Source organism: Dendrobium catenatum, unplaced genomic scaffold (assembly GCF_001605985.2).
Source record: "Dendrobium catenatum unplaced genomic scaffold, ASM160598v2 fragScaff_scaffold_665, whole genome shotgun sequence".
Classification (NCBI taxonomy): Eukaryota; Viridiplantae; Streptophyta; class Magnoliopsida; order Asparagales; family Orchidaceae; genus Dendrobium; species Dendrobium catenatum.
Window position 1 is genome coordinate 4,369,748 of NW_021319127.1, and position 17,693 is coordinate 4,387,440.

Sequence of the window (17,693 nt, forward strand, 5' to 3'; positions counted from 1 at the left end):
TAGAAGAAAAGTGATAGATTAGATTTTAAGACCTTTCATGCTTATTACTTCATGGGCGAATATTTCAAAGAGGGCTTATAGATTAGGATTACTTAAAATATCACTCTTCTTTTCTCCAACTGACATTAAAGCCACACAATAATAAGACCTAGTAGTTTCCACGAGGAATTCAAATTAGTTATTAAAAACTCTTTCCCAACCTGCTCCAAAGCAAATTGAAGTGGGATTTTGAGCCTGTCATCCAAGACTTAAAAAAATTGTGAAGTCGCAACTAAATCAATATATATGTATTAAAAAATTATGAAATAGTAACAGTTAATGAAATATGCTAGTGACGTGAGCATGGATGTCTATAAATTTGCGAACACAACTTTTGGAGCTTGAAAGGTCCCAACAATGTGAGCGGGCACAATGGAGCAAGGGGAACACCAATGTGAGTTGCATTTGTTGAAATAATGAAGTAGCTATGATGTTTTTTGTTTTTGATGATATGAGCACAACGATAACTGGGTAGAGATGTTTGGAGTAAGACAATTAGCCATAACTAATGAAACGATGACATTAACTAAGGTGCCACCATTGCAGTGGTGACCTAATTCAATTAAAAGATTCTTGTTTGTTGATAAGTTAAGAAATAATCAAGTAATCGAAAATGCACCTCACTTTATCATGTAAATAAAAAGAAATGCTTATTTTGTGAGGAGGTAGGGTTTACTATAAAAATATTGCATATGCATCATAAAATGTAGGTATTGGATTAAAAGAAAGGAAGTGGTCTAATTTCCACTCTCTTCCTTAGCCCTCCCACTTATCTTCTTCTTCAGGGAAGCTGAGAAAGACAATGATGGAAGAATGCCATAGAGGAGTGGCGGAGGTACCAATATGGATGAAGAGATGCAATTCCATGGAGAAGATAGATTGACCAAGATCATTGCTTCTAAGAGGGTAAGGGGATTCTAAAGGGGGCTTATTATTCTGTGAGTAACAAAAGATATGTCAAGTATTAGTACCACTGTTACCAGTGGAGATATAGTGGAGTTTCATGAGGGTGCATGTGAGTGAGGAGTTTTGGAGTTTAAAGAAGAGTGAGATTTTTATCTTTTTCTATACTCAATTTTCTCCTCACTCAATATGTCGTGCGGTAGTTTAGTTCTATTAAAAAAATCTAAATTTTTGAAAGAAAAAAAAAAGAATCCCGGATTACTCTGTTGTTGGTGGGATAGGTTTAAGATGTTTACTTCTTTTTTCTTTCTTTGCAAAATAGTAATAAAAATATAGATTATTACATTATTATATTGGGTAATCTTCCGTATTTTTTTTTTTTTTGAATTTGGTTGAAATTTTTTATGCATTCCATTTCTTAGAGCAAAAAAATTGTGAGTGGAGGATTTTGAAATCTAACCTCCTTAGTATAGAGAGTGAGGGTTTAAAAGAGGAGCATGATTCTTTTTCATTGTGCCTTAATATTATGCATATGGATTTGTGAAATTCTTTCACCATTAATCCAAAATTCTGTAGCTTTCTCGCTACAATTAATGTGGGAAGGGTCATGATCTAATTAGTAGGCATCTTGTTCCATTCTTCTTTTAGTCAGTTTATTATGCTGGATTTTATTGAAAATGGCAATATGACATTTCACTTAAACTGACAAGATCACTACTTGTCATTTAGCATTAATACTTGCATTTTAATTCAAAACCCGAAAGTTATTTATTATGCATTAGATAGCTAAGATACGTAGAAGGTTTTTAGTACATCATCCTATCTACGACTCTCTTTCCTCTGGATGTTAACCGGCTAGCTAATGATTTAAGGTCTCTAACTTTATTGACTCAAGTTTTCTTTACAACTAGAGTTTTGAGGTAGCAAAAAGTCACCATAATATTTGATTATGTTTTTTAATTGCTAAACCAAATTGGATATTTATTTCTTCTTCTATAATTTTTGTATATGGTGTAGGTGTCATTATAGATAAGAGTTTAAAGGATAATGTTATAAAAATTAATAGCTCTCATTTCATCTTTTCTAGTTGTAGTTTGGCCCTCAGGGGGCCAAGTTTTTAAACATTTCTTACTAGTTTTTTAGCATTTGATGTCATTCTTATATGAGTTTTGCTAGTCAATATTCCAAAGTTTGTAGATGGATCTCTAGAAATGTAAGCATTCAATAATTAACTGGCTAGCTAATGATTTAAGGTCTCTAACTTTATTAACTCAAGTTTTCTTTACAACTAGAGTTTTGAGGTAGCAAAAAGTCACCATAATATTTGATTATGTTTTTTAATTGCTAAACCAAATTTGATGTTTATTTCTTCTTCTATAATTTTTGTATATTAGTATAATTATCTGTTATTTTCGGCTGACTCTCATTTCATCTTTTCTAGTTGTAGTTTGGGCCTCAGGGGGCCAAGTTTTTAAACATTTCTTACTAGTTTTTTAGCATTTGATGTCATTCTTATATGAGTTTTGCTAGTCAATATTCCAAAGTTTGTAAATGGATCTCTAGAAATGTAAGCATTCAATAATTTATCCTTTTTAATTTTTCCACACTTCCATATTAACATTTTTTATTTTGCACAAGGTTTTTTTTGTCTGGTGCATGGATCCATATGACATGACCAACCTAATTTTGGTTTCGGAAAAAAAATATGCTCGTCTAATTGTGATTGAATTTACAATTGGCATTTTGTGGCAATTTTTGATTGCTGATTAGTCTTAGTTACGACTTCAGATGCCTTTGTGGCATTTGTCCTGGAAAAATTTTACCCGTCCAAAATAGTTTAACAAGTCTAACGAAGATGATGATGATGATGATCTCTTGAAAATATTTCATAAAGATTATTTATCTGTAACGAAGTGCATTTTCTCAAGATTCACTTTTTTAACACTCGCTAACATAATTTCTTTTGGTGTGCATCTAGTGGTTTTGTGCTATCTATGGAATCTGTTATTTTTATTATTATATGCTATAAGCAGTAATAACCTTATGTTCCTTCCGTATCATGCAGCTGAGGAAATGGAATGAGAGATGGTTGATCCTTGACCCTACGACTGGAAAAATGGAGTACAAGTAGAGTATTTTTGCAATTTCTTGAAAGCTTCTACTTCAATATTCTACTGTTTACGAGGTAGTTAACCAGCTGGCCTGCAGGATACGGAGGAATGAACCCATTGTTAAGGGAACAATTCTTTTTGATTCAGGAAGCACCATTACTCTCTCTCCTGTGAACTTCCAGTTAGAATCTTATTGACAATTACATGCCCTTTTTCTTTTGATTTACTTTCGAGCTGAAAATGAGTTGCTTACTGGGCTATTCTCTCCTTGTTACTGCAGTGGACTGCCAAAATATGATGGCTGTTGTTTCTGTATCCCAAAACTCCCATCTTGTCACGAATTATTTCTTAACACTTATCTTTTGCTATATATGTCATGTTGCTGTAACCATTGTTTCCCAAAACTTAATTGATTCATAAGATATCGGTACCCCACAGAAAAAGGAATACTTCCTTTGTGCAGAAACTCCTGGTGCTGCGCGAGCATGGGTATCCACTTTAAAGTAAGCTTGTAGCGCTAAGGCTTTGGTTGATTAGTAATTTTTTAATTTCCTTGGTTAACTCTTTGATTCCTATTCTGCCATAGAGTTTCTGAAGTTTTTTTTTTGGACTAAATATGAGATGCTTAAAAGTCCTTTGGATTTTGCATAACTTGTGATTAGAATAAACGTAGAACAAAACTACTGCACTTTTAAAACGATGAGTCAAAACAAATAGGGTCCGCTTAGGCCAAATTACGAAGCAAGAGATTTGTAACTTTCACAAATACGAAAAGAAAACAACACAATAACAAGTAGTAGTTTCAAAAAACATCCCTAATCAAACAACGAGAATTAAATAGCATAAAGGTGCACTCAAATCCTACGTTTACTAAGCTTTAGCATCAGTAATGAAAAGTTGTCCGTTGTGACTGTGATCAAGCACAAGATAGGGTTAGACTTAGGAAACTATATTAAAAGGGGAAGAAGAAAACATTTCGTCACGGAGTAGTGGAGATCCTCCACTCGATGCCTTCGAAGTGCTTGTCAATGGCCTCTACCAAATAGATCAATGTACGCTCCAAGTAATCCTCGAAGGTGAGATCAACTCTTGGATTCACGTCGAAAAAAGTAGATTGTAGGATATCGAAGAACCCGTCCTCGTCCCACGTTATGCCATAATCAGTCTCTGGATCCGCCATTCATGGATGATTAAACGTAAAATCTGTTAAGCACTTGATGCACCTCTTGAGTGGTGGCACAGAGAGAAGTTTCTCTTGCACTTGGAGAGGAAATAAAATCCAAATCTCTTCTCAAGAGAAATCTGAAAATAGTTTCAGATATTTGATTCCAAAAATCTGAGAGAGATTTCAGATTTTAGGAATAGGCGTTGGGAAATTGGGTGGAAGAAGCTAAGGTAATAATTCACTTTGGAGTATTAAAGAGGTAGAGAGAGAGGCGGTTTGAAGAGAGAGAGGGGGAGGGGGCCGGCGGGTTAATGAGGGGGGATTGATTTCCTAATTAATTAATTAGATTAGTAAACAATTGGAGGAATTAAGGGGATGGACATTTCGGCCAAATAGGGGAGATGAGATTTGGAAATATTTCTTAAAGCTAGACTTGAGTTTAGGAAATAATCAAGGAGCATTAATGGGCTAGGAGAGAGGGGAGGCCGGCGGCATGCATGGGCAAGGGGGATTTGATATGAGGTGTCATGCTTGCCCAAATTAGATTTTGGGATTAAGAAAATAATCAATTAAATCCAATTTGAATTTGAATTTCAAAGAGTTTTAATTTAAGAACTTTTCTAAAATAGATTAACTAAATTAGGAAAGGATTTGAAATTTAAATTTGAATAATTTCAAATTCAAATCAATCCCTAAATTAGCACAACCAAAATAGGAAATCACAAGGAGGGTGGGAAGAGGAGCTTGGCCGGCGGCTAGGGAAGTGGAGTCGGCAGCCAAGGGGCCGGTTATGGGTTTGGCCGTGAGATTGGGTGGGGGTGAAGGGGTTCGGATGAGGGTTTGACCGTGGGGTTTGGATGAGAGGGAGAGAAAGAAGTCGGGTGAGGGGAAGAGAGGTGGTCGGTGGTGGTGATAAGCGGAAGGAGGAGGACCAAGAGCCACCGATGGTGACTGTTGGGTATGACGGTGACCTCTCCTAGGCTCCACCAAGATCTCTAGCTCTCTCTCTCAAGCTCTCGCATAAGATCTAAGAAAACAATTGTAGACGAAATTCTCATAATAATTCATTAACCAAGAAACAACAAACTAAGGGCTATATATATTCAAGTACAATGGACTCGAGGTAATAAAAGATCAAATTGCCCTTTGGGCTCACACATGACACTTCCCATTAAAGGGGTACAAATAGAAGAACAAACATGACACTAATCAAATAGAAAAATGCATAAATAATAAAATAACAGAAATGACTCAGAAATACAAAGACTCGATCGTAGCCGTAGATTGGCGGCCAGGCCTCTGATAAATCTTCCACGAGCTGATATCCCCATCATTGTTGCTTATATTTCTGCTTTTTTGCCTTGGTCGCATCACATAATCATATGTTATTTCTCTATGCTTTTTTCACTTGCAGCTAGCTCCAACAACAACATATGCATATAGATTTTCTTTTCGTCTGTGTCGTCTACATGTGTTGATTGTTGCAATAGCTTCCCCACAAAATTTGTGTTCAATGCACAATATCGGTGCATGCTTCTTGTCAACTACAACTGCTATTTTGCTTTTATTTTTTCTGTTATGCCTGTTCACTTGATCTCTTTATGATCATTTTACTTGTTTTGCCCACAACCATATCACTTATCTTGCTATCTAGCGGCGTTGTACTTTTTTGAGACTATATCAATATTGTTTTATGTGCGTCTATTGCAGCGATTTGGAGTTAACAATGCTACTTGTTAGTTTTTTGCGAGACTAGATGGTTTCATTTATTGCGGGTGTTGATTTTGAGGCATTGTTGTTACGAATCTCAAGGGCGTGCATTGGATAAAAGCGGTGAATTTTGTTTTTATTGTTACAGTTGGCTACTGCTACCTTGGAAATTTCTGTTTCATTGGTTTTTCATGTGTTGTGAGTGATTTCTTTATGCGTTTGTTTTAATTTTTTGATCTTTGATAAGGGTTTAAATGTGAACTTAATGGATATGTTGAATTAGGTTGAGCTAATCTTATACCAATTATATCCACTAACTTATTGATGAGGAGTTTATAAATATATGTTCTGAGAGATGTAGTTTATCGTATTTAATTTAAGTAAGTTTCTTCTTTCATTTTTTAATTTTGTGTGTGCAAGTTGGATGTGATTTCTTTGAGCATGATACAAGTGGTGCAACTACCTAATTATAGGGAAAGTCCTCTCCTTTTTACTTTGATAACTTCTTACCTTAATCTAATTTCTTGAACATAATTTTTACTTGCTAATGTTTCTAATTTTATTCAAATCAGACCCAATGAATTTAAGTGTAGCAATTAAATTTTAATTGCTCATTGATTCTAAGTAGTTTGAATTTCTTGTGGATATTATTTGGCCATCAAATTAATGCTCTAAAACTTTTCAATATACTTTAAGCCCTTGATTTGAGCCCATTTAGGCTTGGATTGGAGCAATTCTCCTGGTCTCGTTGGGTTTGTTTCACTGATATGTTCAATTTGACTATAAGTTTGTTGAAATTGGAGTTCGGATGGTCTCAAATTTAATTTTAGAAGTTGCATGATGGGGACATCAGCTCGTGGAAGGTTTATTAGAGGCTTGGCCGCCGATCTACGACCATGATCAAGTCTTTGTATTTCTGAGTCATTTCTGTTATTTTATTATTTATGCATTTTTCTATTTGCTTAGTGTCATGTTTGTTCTTCTATTTGTACCCCTTTAATGGGAAGTGTCATGTGTGAGCCCAAAGGGCAATTTGGTCTTTTATTGCCTCGAGTCCATTGTACTTGAATATATATAGCCCTTAGTTTGTTGTTTATTGATTAATGAATTATTATGAGAAATTGAGAATTTTGTCTACAATTGTTTTCTTAGAGCTTATGCGAGAGCTTGAGAGAGAGAGCTAGAGATCTTGGTGGAGCCTAGGAGAGGCCACCGTCGTACCCAACAGTCACCATCGGTGGTTCTTGGTCCTCCTCCTTCCGCTTATCACCACCACCGACCACCTCTCTTCCCCTCACCCGACTTCTTTCTCTCCCTCTCCAAACCCCACGGTCAAACCCTCATCCGAACCCCTTCACCCCTACCCAATCTCACGGCCAAACCCATAACTGGCCCCTTGGCCGCCGACTCCACTTCCCTAGCCGCCGACCAAGCTCCTCTTCCCACCCTCCTTGCGATTTCCTATTTTGGTTGGGCTAATTTAGGGATTGATTTGAATTTGAAATTATTCAAATTTAAATTTCAAATCCTTTCCTAATTTAGTGAATCTATTTTAGGAAAGTTCTTAAATTAAAACTCTTTGAAATTCAAATTCAAATTGGATTTAATTGACTACTTTCCTAATCCCAAAATCTAATTTGGGCAAGCTTGACACCTCATATCAAACCCCCCTTGCCCATGCTTGCCACCGGCCTCCCCTCTCTCCTAGCCCATTAATGCTCATTGATTATTTCCTAAACTTAAGTCTAGCTTTAGGAAATATTTCCAAATCCCATCTCCCCTATTTGGCCGAAATTTCCTTCCCCTTAATTCCTCCAATTGTTTCCTAATCTAATCTAATTAATTAGGAAATCAATCCCCCCTCATTAACCCGCTGGCCCCCTTCCCTTCTCTCTCTCCCTCTTTAATACTCCAAAGTTAATTATTGCCTTAGCTTCTTCCACCCAATTTCCCAACGCCTATTCCTAAAATTTGAAATCTCTCTCAGATTTTTGGAATAAAAAATCTGAAACTATTTTCAGATTTCTCTTGGGAAGAGATTTGAAGTTTATTTCCTCTCCAAGTGCAAGAGAAACTTCTTTCTCTGTGCCACCACTCAAGAGGTGCATCAAGTGCTTAGCAGATTTTACGTTCAATCATCCATGAATGGCGGATCCAGAGACTGATTATGGCATAACGTGGGACGAGGACGGGTTCGTCGACATCCTACAATCTACTTTCTTTGATGTGAATCCAAGGGTTTATCTCACCGTTGAGGATTACTTGGAGCGTACGTTGATCTATTTGGTAGAGGCCATTGACGAGCACTTCGAAGGCATCGAGTGGAGGATCTCCACTACTCCGTGACGAAATGTTTTCTTCTTCCCCTTTTAATATATTTTCCTAACTCTAACCCTATCTTGTGCTTGATCACAGTCACAACGGACAACTCTTCATTGCTCATGCTAAAGCTTAGTAAACGTAGGGTTTGAGTGCACCTTTATGCTATTTAATTGTCGTTGTTAGATTAGGGATTTTCTTTGAAGCTACTACTTGTTATTGTGTTGTTTTCTTTTCGTATTTGTGAAAGTTACAAATCTCTTGCTTCGTAATTTGGCCTAAGCGGATGTGGCCCCTATTTGTTTTGACTCATCGTTTTAAAAGTGCTTTAGTTTTGTTCTACGTTTATTCTAATCACAAGTTGTGCAAAATTCAAAGGACTTTTAAGCATCTCATATTTAGTCCTGCATCATTGCAAACTTGAATATGTCATTCTAAGAGATTTTGGTGACGTATCAAGTGTGCATGGTGTATTTTTTGATTTTTCTATATATTGACCTTTATGCATGATGTCAAAATTATTGTGACTTTCATGATTCTTCGATAACTTTCATTTGGAAATAAAGAATTTTACTATAAATTGATTTATTTTTTTCTTTCTATTTATGATCACTAGTTGTGATTAATGATTTATGTTAGATAATTTTGTTCCCCATGAGATTTAAAGGTTTATCTTTCATTTGTTGCGTTAAATCCTTCACACCTCATTAGAAAATCTACAAAAATAAGTATCACATATCTTTTCTTTTTATCTTGCTCTACATGTTACATTGGCATTAGAAATTCTAGACCTTGAGATGCCCTTCTTAAGGAGGGCGGGCTGGGATGGATAGAGATCTCAAGTCTTTTAGATCGAAGGTGAGAATGTTTTTTAAGTGCCCAACCAAACTACGTTGGCTACTTTTTCTCTGTTTGATTGATCAAGTTGCGTGATTTTGTCCCAATTTCTTTACAGTAAATGTTTCTCAATTAAAAAAAAAAAGATTTGTTAACACTTAATAGATGGATACAGTTTTTTTTCGCATTTTTGTACATATGAAGCGCAAAACAAAGCAGTGTTATAATTTGAAGTTTTTAGGTTATAGGATCTCTATTATTATTTTTTCTATTATGCATCAGTTATAAGGCAGATTTTGGAGTTTGTTATTATTCCATCTGTCTTAGGAACTTTGGATTATGCAGATGTCACTTAAAGCTTTTCTTATGTATTTGATTTTTTCCCCTCACCTTCTTCATCAACCAGTGCATCTCAGTTGGTCCTAAAGGCCCATAAGGAAGCTGTGAGTTCCTTGGGTGGCAGTGGTTCTGCGAAATTGGGAACTGTTGCTTCTGTGGTAGCAGCTGCCAATGCAACTGCAGTGGAAGCTTCCAAAGAAATTGAAGCTGCCATGAAGATTTCCCTGAGAGCTACTTTAGGATCACTGCCAATCAAGGCAAACGAAGTCCATTTAGATGATCTTTCAATAATGAAGGTACGCCATTAGGTTTTTTGTTGTTTCTTTTAGTTTATTTTGACACTAGTTTTTCTTAAGGCACACATTCAACTTGCTGAGCTATGGTTTGTTGATTGACATTCACGCAGCCTCAAATTATTTGATTTAAATAAGCTATCAATGTTTTCTTTTAGCTGCATCACACTGAGGATTTTTTTCCCGAACTTAACATCTAGTCTATAGGTCACACTCAAGAAACCTAATCTTTGCTTCAGACGGTCCTCTATAGGCCATCAATCATGACGCACTCTTGTTGATCAAGTTACTTTTCAGAATTTCTTTAGTAAACGGTTTCACCAAGATTTTCAATCTGCTTGTAATACTGAAATGATGTTGTTGCTCTTTGTAAGTTCTATTTGGTTTCATATCAACTACCAAGAGTATGCCAGTATGGTGGTTTATTGAGTGAAGTAGTCAAAATCTAGTAGCTAGAATGAAGCTGTGAGAATTATGATATGACGTTATTGCGGATATCTAGTGTCACTTAAATATGGTGGGATGAGGTTCTACTTCCGTCTGAAAAAAATTCGTTATGTATCATGATGTGCTCTAATATCACCTCCTGGCAAACTTTTTGGAAAGCCCGATTACAGTTCGTGGCTAATAAAGACCTATGAAGTAATTCTTGTTGTTGTAAGTAGCATGAATCTTGGCAAGATATGCTGATGATCACCTCCTGGTGAACATTTCATTGAAACTGCATTACAATATTCTTGCTGGGATGTAACTTCAAATTTTTCATTATTGGTACATGCTGGAAATGGTCATTGAGTGCCATTAAAATTTAGTTGATGGGTTGTTTCGAGCCCGATTTTGTACCCTCTACAGAATCAGTAAAACAGGACATAATCATGTTAACTCAGGAATTTGGCACTTGAGTCGAGTCCGAGGTTTGCGGGATATCGGGGATTCAACAGAGCAGAGGTATCATTTCGTTTTTATTTTCCTTTGGATATTATACGAAGGTCAACATCAAATCCATGAATAGGATTGAAGGAGATTAAGGGCTGAAATTGATTTAATAAGGTTTTTCCATTTGGATGAAAAGGGTGGACTTAGAAGTGATATCTCCTTTATCTTAGGGGAGTAAGAGTTAAGAGGCTTATTCTTTCATTCTTTGAAGGGAATATGTATAAAGGTGAGAGTAAAGGATAATTTATGTATATTTGCAGGGACATTTGATCGATGGAGAGATACTTTTCCTCCGAGTCGATGCTGGATGGAAGCACCCTCAGGTGAAGGGTATTTTAGTCCTTAAGATCTAAGGGTTGAGAAGTGAGATATATTCTTTGAGATTTGTGCCGGATCATCCCACATCTAGTGATGATTGATGGATGGAACCCTTAGAATTTAAGATCTGAATTACTGGAGATCGAAATTAGGCTATAGGATAGCTTTAAAATTGGTGTCAGGTGTGATTTGAGTTAATTTTGTTAGATCTTGGTATACTTGAAGAGCAAAGTTCGATTTTAGAGATTTGATGGGAGGGCTTTCACATATCTTGAAGCGATCCCCTGATTAAAAGCTAGAAAAACTAATCCTTTTTCCTAACCTTGTTGCATGGAGTTTGTGGTAGTATGAATCTTATTGTCATGGTTGGATGACCCATATTAATTGACAAAACATAATTTTGCCTTGATATATCAAATTCCCTCTTAATTTTGTGTTTCTTATAAAAAAACTAAAAATTCTTAAGTATGATCATTCTACGAGCCTCTAGACATTTTGATCTAGGGGTCTAGTCTCAATCATCTTAGCATACAACCATTCTTAGGATATCAACATGGGCATTTTCTTGGGGCCGTGGATTAAGATACCACAAGTTGGCGATGGCTCCAGGGGGGTTACTACAGCCCTTGTCGCTTCCAAATAGAGTATGGGAGGAAGTGTCCATGGATTTCGTGGATGGCCTACAACGATCGGAGGGATTCACTGTTATTATGGTGGTGGTTGATAGACTGAGCAAGTACGCACATTTCACACCCCTTCGACACGCCTACACTACAGTGACAGTGGCGGCTTCTTTCATCAGGGAAGTGGTTAGATTACATGGAATTCCATAGTCGATAGTGTCTGATCGTGAGAAGGTGTTCCTCAGCCAGTTTTGGAGGGAGCTGTTCAGGTTACAGGGGACTATTCTCAAAAGGAGCACAACCTACCATTCGCAAACAGACGGGCAAACTGAGGTTGTAAATCGGAGCTTGGAAACTTAAGGTGTTTTTCTTCTGAAACACCAAGGATATGGGCCAAATGGTTGGCCTGGGCAAAGTATTGGTACAATACCTTGTACCACTCAGCTTCCCGGATGACCCCTTTTTTAGAGTGCTATATGGAAGAGATCCGCCACATTTGGTGCATTATGGAAGGGGAAGCACACCCGTATCTTTAGTAGAGCAGCATTTGGAAGAAAGGGATAGGATGCTGGAGGAGTTGAAGAAACATTTGATGAGGTCACAACAGATCATGAAGAAACAGGCGGATGCACACAAAAGGATATCCAATTTGAAGTAGGTGAGAAGGTATTTCTAAAACTACGGCCCTACAGACAGAGGACCTTGGCCAACAGAAGAAATGAGAAGTTATCCCCAAGGTATTTTGGCCCCTATGAGATATTAGATAAAATTGGGGCAGTGGCATACCGTTTGAAATTACCCCCTTCGGCCACTATACATCCAGTATTTCATGTATCACATCTGAGAAAAGCCATTGGGGAGTATGCAACCAGTGCTGAACTGCCAACAACATTAACTGAGGAGATGGAAGTGATCCTAACCTCTGGAGCTGAAAGATGTGAGACTTGACCAGGAAGGAAACAAAGAGGTGTTGATCGCATGGAAAGGGCTCCCCGAATTTGATGCTACGTGGGAGCCGGTTTGCTAGAGATTTGGAGAGTTGTTTCTTCCTCTCGAATCAAAGGAACGTGTATCTTTTATTGTTTTCTTGAATCCTTTAATGAAAGATCTTGTTTTGCTTGAGATTTCTTCCACTGATTTGCTGTAAGTTGCTGTTTTCTACTGAAAAACTGCTGTTTTCTGCTACAAAACAGCAGTTTCCTCTTCGTTTTGTGCTGATTTTAGTTAGGTTTGCTTGCGAACTCAAGTATTACCTTAGGGTTACTTGTGAACTCAAGTATTTCCTATCATATTCATCCGAACGTGATGCCTGAAGGTTCAGCACTTGAGTCATCATTTTCCGTCGACATTGTTGAACATAACTTTCCAAGAGGCATAACTGATTTAACACCTGTTAAGATCTAAGAAGCCTGCTGTTATGAAAAAAATTGGTGAATGGTTATGGTTAAGGCAATATTTCTACGGCCCATGGTCCTGTTTAGCCAACCTACGTCCAGTTTTGGGGAGAATAAAGGAAAGTTGGCGGTGGGGAGTAATCATTTGAAAATTTATCTTCTCTGACTTGATAATCTGTTCTGTTCTTATGACACAAGGTTCGGATGCTAGGTAATTGAATTGAATTGTAATTGGAGAACAAGCTGTCAGGTTGCATTTTACCAATGAGCCAATTTTCTAAATTGAAAACAAGATGTTAGAAGCATATGAATCCATTTGTACCCTGAATGAAACTTAATGGTATATTTACTTGTATAGTTTTAATAAATACTTGTGGTAGATGCTATTTATAATTCATCTTCTGTTTTACCTTGTTTGGCAGGAAACCCTTCGAGTTAAAGATGAAGAGCTCCAGCAATTGGCCAAAGAAGTACGTGCAAGAGATTCAACAATACGAGAGATCGCAGACAAGTTAACTGACACAGCTCAGGCTGCTGAAGCCGCTGCATCTGCAGCTCTTGCTATGGATGAAGAGAGGAGGCTTGCTTGCTCAGAAATTGAACGACTAACCAATGATTCAAATAAAAAACTTCAGGCAGTCATGCTTAAGGTGCCCCAACCCAAATCCCTTCATCTCAACTCACCCACGACTTCAGCTAATTGCACAGTCGTATAGGAAATAAAAATAAAAAGAAGCATGCACTTAAATGATTTGATCATTGTTTCTGTTTGATGAAACATAATCTGAGTAAGGAACTTTTAATACGCTTGTTATAATGGTAATAGATGAGCCAGAGGATATACATATTTAACATTATAAATATTTAAAGAACGTGAAATTTGCTAGCCACAGTGACTAATTAGTGTGATATGCATTTCTCTTAATTTCTTTACTTAAGTTGTCAAGCTGATTTTATCATCATCATAATTTGTATGGAATTGTTTGGGACTGGCTTCAAGGATGCTCCTTTTCCATTGATACATCTGAAGTTCTACATGCAGTTTCAGGTTTTATTTGGTTTCATTTTATTCAGTTATATTAGCTATTCATTTGAGTTGTCATCTCAAACACCTTTTTAAACCTTCATCTACTTAACCATTTGAAGCCTGCTTTGAGTCAGCCGCTCTTGAATCCTGCTCAACCATCATAGATGATGCTAAGACCCGTGGGATTCTCAAACAACATGAACCACTTGATTTGAGTCAAACCATTGATTCTTATATCACTTGTTACGAGAGTGGGGGGCCCAATACACTAGGAGATGGACACCATCAACTCAACTTGAGCTAATGGGCTAGGAATAATGCGAATATATTAGAAACCTTGCTGTTGTTTTTAACTTTGATTTAGGACTATTCTTCACCATCGTGTAGATCTTGACTATATTTTATTCTCTCAGTTCAGCCTCTTCCTCTCTCTTTACCTACAATAGTTGTTGGCCCTTCTACCGTCGTAAAACAAAGTTCTTCATTTGCTACAAATGGCTTCTCATGCATTTTTGAAGAGCTTTCTTTACTCTAGCTGTCATCTTCTCCGGTAGTTTCCTGAGGTAATGAAAATTGCAAAGCTCTTAATGACTCTTTGTCCATGGAACTCGGGTCTTCTTAGTTCTTTGATAGTGGCTTCATCTTCAAAATAGGTAGAAGAAGTTTCATTTCATACAGGTTATTCTTGATTTGCATTTTCTGGTATTCAAAATATTCTTAATCTACCAATCTTCGCCTTTACATGCCCAACAACAGTTATTCCTACGTTTTATTCTTAGAAGCTCACAATGGGACTTACTGTATTATAAAGCCATAAGTGATTGTGAGTGGGCTTGGTTACATGCCAATGGAGGTTCCTTTTCAATAGTTATGTTGGAGCGGCCAAGCGTAGGGTTGTGGAGTATTGTAAGGCTAATGTGAAACGTTAAGATGAAAGAAGGAGGAGGGAACTGTCTAGAAGCGGAGATACTTCTCTTTCCTTTGAGGATGATCACATAATATTAAATGCTGCTGTAATCCAATTTCTAGAACTGAATATCTCTATCAATGTATGTGTACGATGGTGCTTACAAATAGGCAAATAATAATTTCCAGATTTGGTAATTGTATATGGATGTTGACACATGTGGATTACTTGGTGGCGATGACACATTTTGTTTTCTTTTCCAAAATGATCCTTCAAATGTTTAGTACATTCTCGACCTTTGTATTTATAATTTAAGGCTTATCCTGATAGTGCGCTCGGAACTGCTAGCCTGTGAAATTTTATTTTATTTGTTTTTAGTTGATGCTACCCATTGGTCAAACCAGAGTAATATAATCATGCATGATATTATTCTAGTCGTTAAACAAAATATGGCTATCTAGTTTTAGTGGGAGTAAAAAGAATATAAATCAGGAATCTGTGTTTGTATAAACTTAACATGCACAAACTAATCTCAAAACCTAGCAAACCCTCACCCCTACGCCTAAATCTTCCAGTCTTAAAAAAAAAAAAAAATCTTCCATCTTCTTTGACATAGTTTAACACATTTCCTCTATACCTCTCTAAAATCTGGGAAATCTGTCTCAAATCAGGATAACCTGAAACTAATCTCAACAAAAATTTAGAAAACACAGTGATTTTAAATAGAGTCTAAACCCCCTCATAGCAGCTATTGCTTATATTACAAAAAATACTCGACTCAGAAAATGATACAAATAATCATGTTAACTATGTCATCTATTAAACTATTTCACTTTCCCTTCACCACCTCAAACTTCCCCTCTCTGTCTACTCATCCTTAATTTTATATACTCGTGCTTGCTATGTTTACACGCATTTCTGATTCAGTGCTGAAATGTGGACTATCTTAAAACTCTTCCAGCATAACTTCCTGTACCTTATCTATAGAAATCCACTTGGATTGTTTCCATAATATCTGGATGTAATTTAAGTCAACTTATACTTCTTAAAAGTTCTTTTCTTTATCTCTAAATTAAATTAAACTTGACTAATATATCAATGCTATGATGAACCTGTTATCTGACTTTTACACCGTTCCATCTAGTTGAAAGAATCAGAAGAAAAGGTTGCAGCATTTAGCAGAGAGAGAGAGATCCTGTTCAAGCAAAGAGATTCTGCTCTTCAAGAGGCACATTTATGGCGTTCTGAGCTTGCAAAAGCTAGAGAACATGCTGTTCTCATGGAAGCAGCTGTGGTTAGAGCTGAAGAAAGGGCCAGGGTTTCACAGGCAGATGCAGAGGCTCGATTGAAAGATGCTGCTGAAAAAGCATTGGTTGCTGCAAAAGAAAAAGAGGATCTTCTAGCATTTATGAATGCTTTGCAATCTCAAGTTCAAAGGTTAAGTTTACTGCTATTCCATTCAGTAAAACTGCCAGCATTTTATTTTTCTCTCTCACTAAGTTTCAATCTTTCATTTGCTGTTTTAGAAGTGGTGAACCAGTGATGTATGTTCCCCCCCCCCCCCCCAAAAAAAAAAAAAAAAAAAAACATACGCACACACACAAAATTCATTAGTCATAAACTCTTAATCTTGAAAAACTCTTTTTTATCTTAATTGAAAATTACAAACATAATGGAAATCAATTCTAGCAAAAAACTAATTGAATTTACTAGCATTGATTAAAAACTGAGGATAAGGGAAGCTACTGAAGCGCCTTAAAATTTACGCACTTGTTGAAAGTCAAATTACATAAAATTTGATCAAAATCAATGTCACTCTAAAAATTATTAACAAAATATAGAAGAATACAGAAAAGTAAGGGAAATAGTTCCCCAAAGAATAAACTCTTTTAAGACTCTTCAAGTGTTGATCAAATAATTGAATCTGGAAAGTAGAATAAATAGCACATCTGACAAGGAATTTTATTCAAATATCAATATTTTTTTAAAAATATCTATCCTATTTATAATCATAAAGCCTAGCAACGAATCTCTTGATCAATCCTAAGGAAAGGTGCCTGGGAAAGAGCTACAATAGAAAGCAGAAAATTCATCGAACTTGCTCGTTAGAGCCTCCAGAGTACAGTAACTGGTGGAGAAATCCGCAAGGAATAACAAGATAAATGTCACTAATGGAAGTAGAGGTGGCCATTGAATATATAAGCTTTTGGAGGATATCTAAGAGAATTGCAGGTATAAAGCACAAGAGAAGCCCAAAGGAAATACTGTAGGCACAAAGAACCACATGAAGTGTCCACCAATATAAGCAGCATAAGGGGACGTCAACCTAACTGTAGAAAACCAGTGCAGGGAGCCAATATGGTTACCTTTAGAGAATATTCAGCGAAGTTAAGCGCAAATAATCTTTTCACAAAGGCTAACATCCTAAACATTCCTAATAAATTTCAAATAAAGAAATAAGATTAAAAATTAATGAAATACTCCAAAACAACTAAAAATCAAATTAAAAATTCAGTTATTAGGGTGTTCATCTTAATGCGTACGTTTTATGCTTTCGATGGCATTAGACTTTGAGATGCACCTCTCTATGAATCTTGAGAGTTGAACCTCAGATTTAGTGTTGGAGGAAGGAAAAAAAAAATAGAATGTTTAGATGGCTGAAGTGCGAATGAAAAAAATATTATTATTTAGCTTATGTATATTTAGAATATGTTGTAGAATATATATTGAGATTTTAAGCCATATTTAATAGAGAAATTCCACCAATGCTGT

The 17,693-nt window shown here is 36.4% G+C and overlaps 1 protein-coding gene across 1 annotated transcript in view; it reads left to right on the forward strand.

The window, feature by feature from the left end:
* The window catches only part of LOC110092822 (differentially expressed in FDCP 6 homolog), a 34,025-nt gene that overhangs the window by 9,025 nt on the left and 7,307 nt on the right, over positions 1–17,693 (forward strand). Inside the window, exons 3-9 of the mRNA XM_020817501.2 lie at positions 3,008–3,069; positions 3,151–3,234; positions 3,334–3,365; positions 3,475–3,556; positions 9,491–9,719; positions 13,410–13,637; positions 16,066–16,358. Coding sequence (XP_020673160.1) covers positions 3,008–3,069; positions 3,151–3,234; positions 3,334–3,365; positions 3,475–3,556; positions 9,491–9,719; positions 13,410–13,637; positions 16,066–16,358 — 1,010 coding nt within the window. The remainder of the gene's footprint in view (positions 1–3,007; positions 3,070–3,150; positions 3,235–3,333; positions 3,366–3,474; positions 3,557–9,490; positions 9,720–13,409; positions 13,638–16,065; positions 16,359–17,693) is intronic.